This window comes from Cariama cristata, unplaced genomic scaffold (genome assembly GCF_000690535.1).
Source record: "Cariama cristata isolate BGI_N322 unplaced genomic scaffold, ASM69053v1 scaffold23946, whole genome shotgun sequence".
NCBI classification, from domain to species: domain Eukaryota; kingdom Metazoa; phylum Chordata; class Aves; order Cariamiformes; family Cariamidae; genus Cariama; species Cariama cristata.
The window spans coordinates 14,727-16,795 of NW_009620824.1; the positions used below are offsets into that span (position 1 = coordinate 14,727).

At 34.9% G+C, this 2,069-nt stretch overlaps 1 protein-coding gene across 1 annotated transcript in view; it reads left to right on the forward strand.

Moving 5' to 3' along the window:
- Positions 1 to 2,069, forward strand: part of GLMN (glomulin, FKBP associated protein) — a 20,293-nt gene that overhangs the window by 13,207 nt on the left and 5,017 nt on the right. Inside the window, exons 14-15 of the mRNA XM_009701737.1 lie at positions 517 to 626; positions 1,767 to 1,830. Of these exons, the coding sequence (XP_009700039.1) occupies positions 517 to 626; positions 1,767 to 1,830 (174 nt within the window). The remainder of the gene's footprint in view (positions 1 to 516; positions 627 to 1,766; positions 1,831 to 2,069) is intronic.

A 2,069-nucleotide genomic window follows, 5' to 3' on the forward strand; every position in this document is an offset into this window, starting at 1 on the left:
GAGGTTGTAGTGAGGTGGGGATTGGTCTCTTCTCCCCGGTAATTAGCGATAGGACGAGAGGAGATGGTCTCAAGTTGCGCCAGGGGAGGTTCAGGCTGGACATTAGAAAGAACTTCTTCACTGTTAGAGTCGTTAGGCATTGGAACAGGCTCCCTAGGGAGGTGGTGGAGTCATCGTCCCTGGAGATGTTCAAAAAACGTTTAGATGTGGCACTTCAAGACATGGTTTAGTGGACAGGGTGGCATCAGGTGTGCGGTTGGACTTGATGATCTTTGAGGTCTCTTCCAACCATAATGATTCTATGATTCTATGATTCTAAAATAGGGAGGATTATAAAAAAACTAGTTTGTATACTTCAATCATATGTAGTAATTAGAAAATATTGCTTCCAGTGTTTGATTTTTTTTTTCTTTTCTGTTTTCTCAAAATTACTGTTAAAATATTTAAGATTTATTTAAGATACCTTTAAGATGTAAATTTTTGCACTCAGTTAAACTTTCTATATTGCTTTTTCAGAAGGCATGTGACAACATTTGGTTTACAGGACATCACCTGATCTCCCTTCTAGATTTAGTGCTTTTGCTTCCTGAAGGTGCCGAGACAGATCTTCTGCAAAACTCAGATAGGTGAGTTGTAATCACAGTGAGAGGCTTTTCTCCTTTCTTAATCATTTAAAAAGACTTCAAACTACCTTACTACAATGGGAAGTATGCTGTCATGTAATTAATGAAGTGACAACATCAATTTATTTTAAACTTTTGCAATTAGAAATGGAAACAATCACTTATTTCAACCATCCTTTCAACTAACTTGTATAGAAGAATGTCACAATACTATTATACTGATTTTAACAATAAGAAAATAATTCCTCCTCCATTCCCTGAGGATATAAGGCCTCAGATGTCAAATTACAGAACTAATTGATAAAGCATTATTTCTGCAGGAATGTATGGTTTGTCAGCTTTCTGCAGAAGCAATTGAAGGACAAAACAAATGTGGTATGTTGCCTCACGTGATAGAGGGGAATAACAATTATCAGATACAACTTAGAGCACACAGCCTTTTTGAGGCTGTTTCACAGATTGCTGCTAGGAGTCCAGTATCTCATGAATGCGAATAACAGAGCCACCTGAACAACAAATATTTGCATTAAGTAATATAAAAATAACTGAAATGTCTCTGAAAATCTCCTGTACAAGACAAGTCTTTTCCTATATGATGAGTAAAGGTTGGACTTGTAAATCAGTAGGGTGATAGTGTCCAGATGGACATGTAACTACTTAAAAACCTAGATGTACAATCTGTAATTGTACTATTTATCTGGAAAAAGCAATAAATAGTTTTTGCTAAAAAGTATGGTAAAACAAAGACAAAAAGTATATTTTAAAAAGCACTCTAAAGTAAAAATTCAATACGGTAATAAAGAAAACTGTCACAGTAGTTTCAAATAAACTTTGGATCACCAGTGATGCATATTACAAATTCTGTAATAAGGTTCTATCTCTTCAGAGAACTCTTTCCGTCACAATCACCAGCCTTCTCCAATGTGCTGACAGTTTTAATTTTACTGGCAAAGTGTCAACTGTTGTAACGTGGACATCACTGCACACTGGTGCTCTAGATTAAACTATATTGTTCTGTAGATAAGTGGTTGCATTTTGTACAAATGGGTATTTTTAGGATGTGTGGCTAATGGACAATTTAACATTACCCTTGTAATATAAATATGCGCTCGAAATGATAAATAGTACATTTTTAATTCACAGGATTATGGCGTCACTAAATCTACTGAGATACTTAGTCATTAAGGATTGTGAAAGTGATAATCAAGTAAGTACTAATTGATTTGAAAGTGATTGATTAGCTGAGGGCTGAGAGCTGGATTCATGTCAACACTGTTATCCTTGATTCAAAAACATGGTTTTTGCATTTTTCTTTGCAATGGTCAGTAATCCAGGAGTGATGCTTTTATTAATTACATTAGAAGATATGTGATGTGTTACTTTATTCTGATAAAATTTGATTGCATTCATACTTCACTGTTACTGTAAACAAGCTAATCCTTTTAC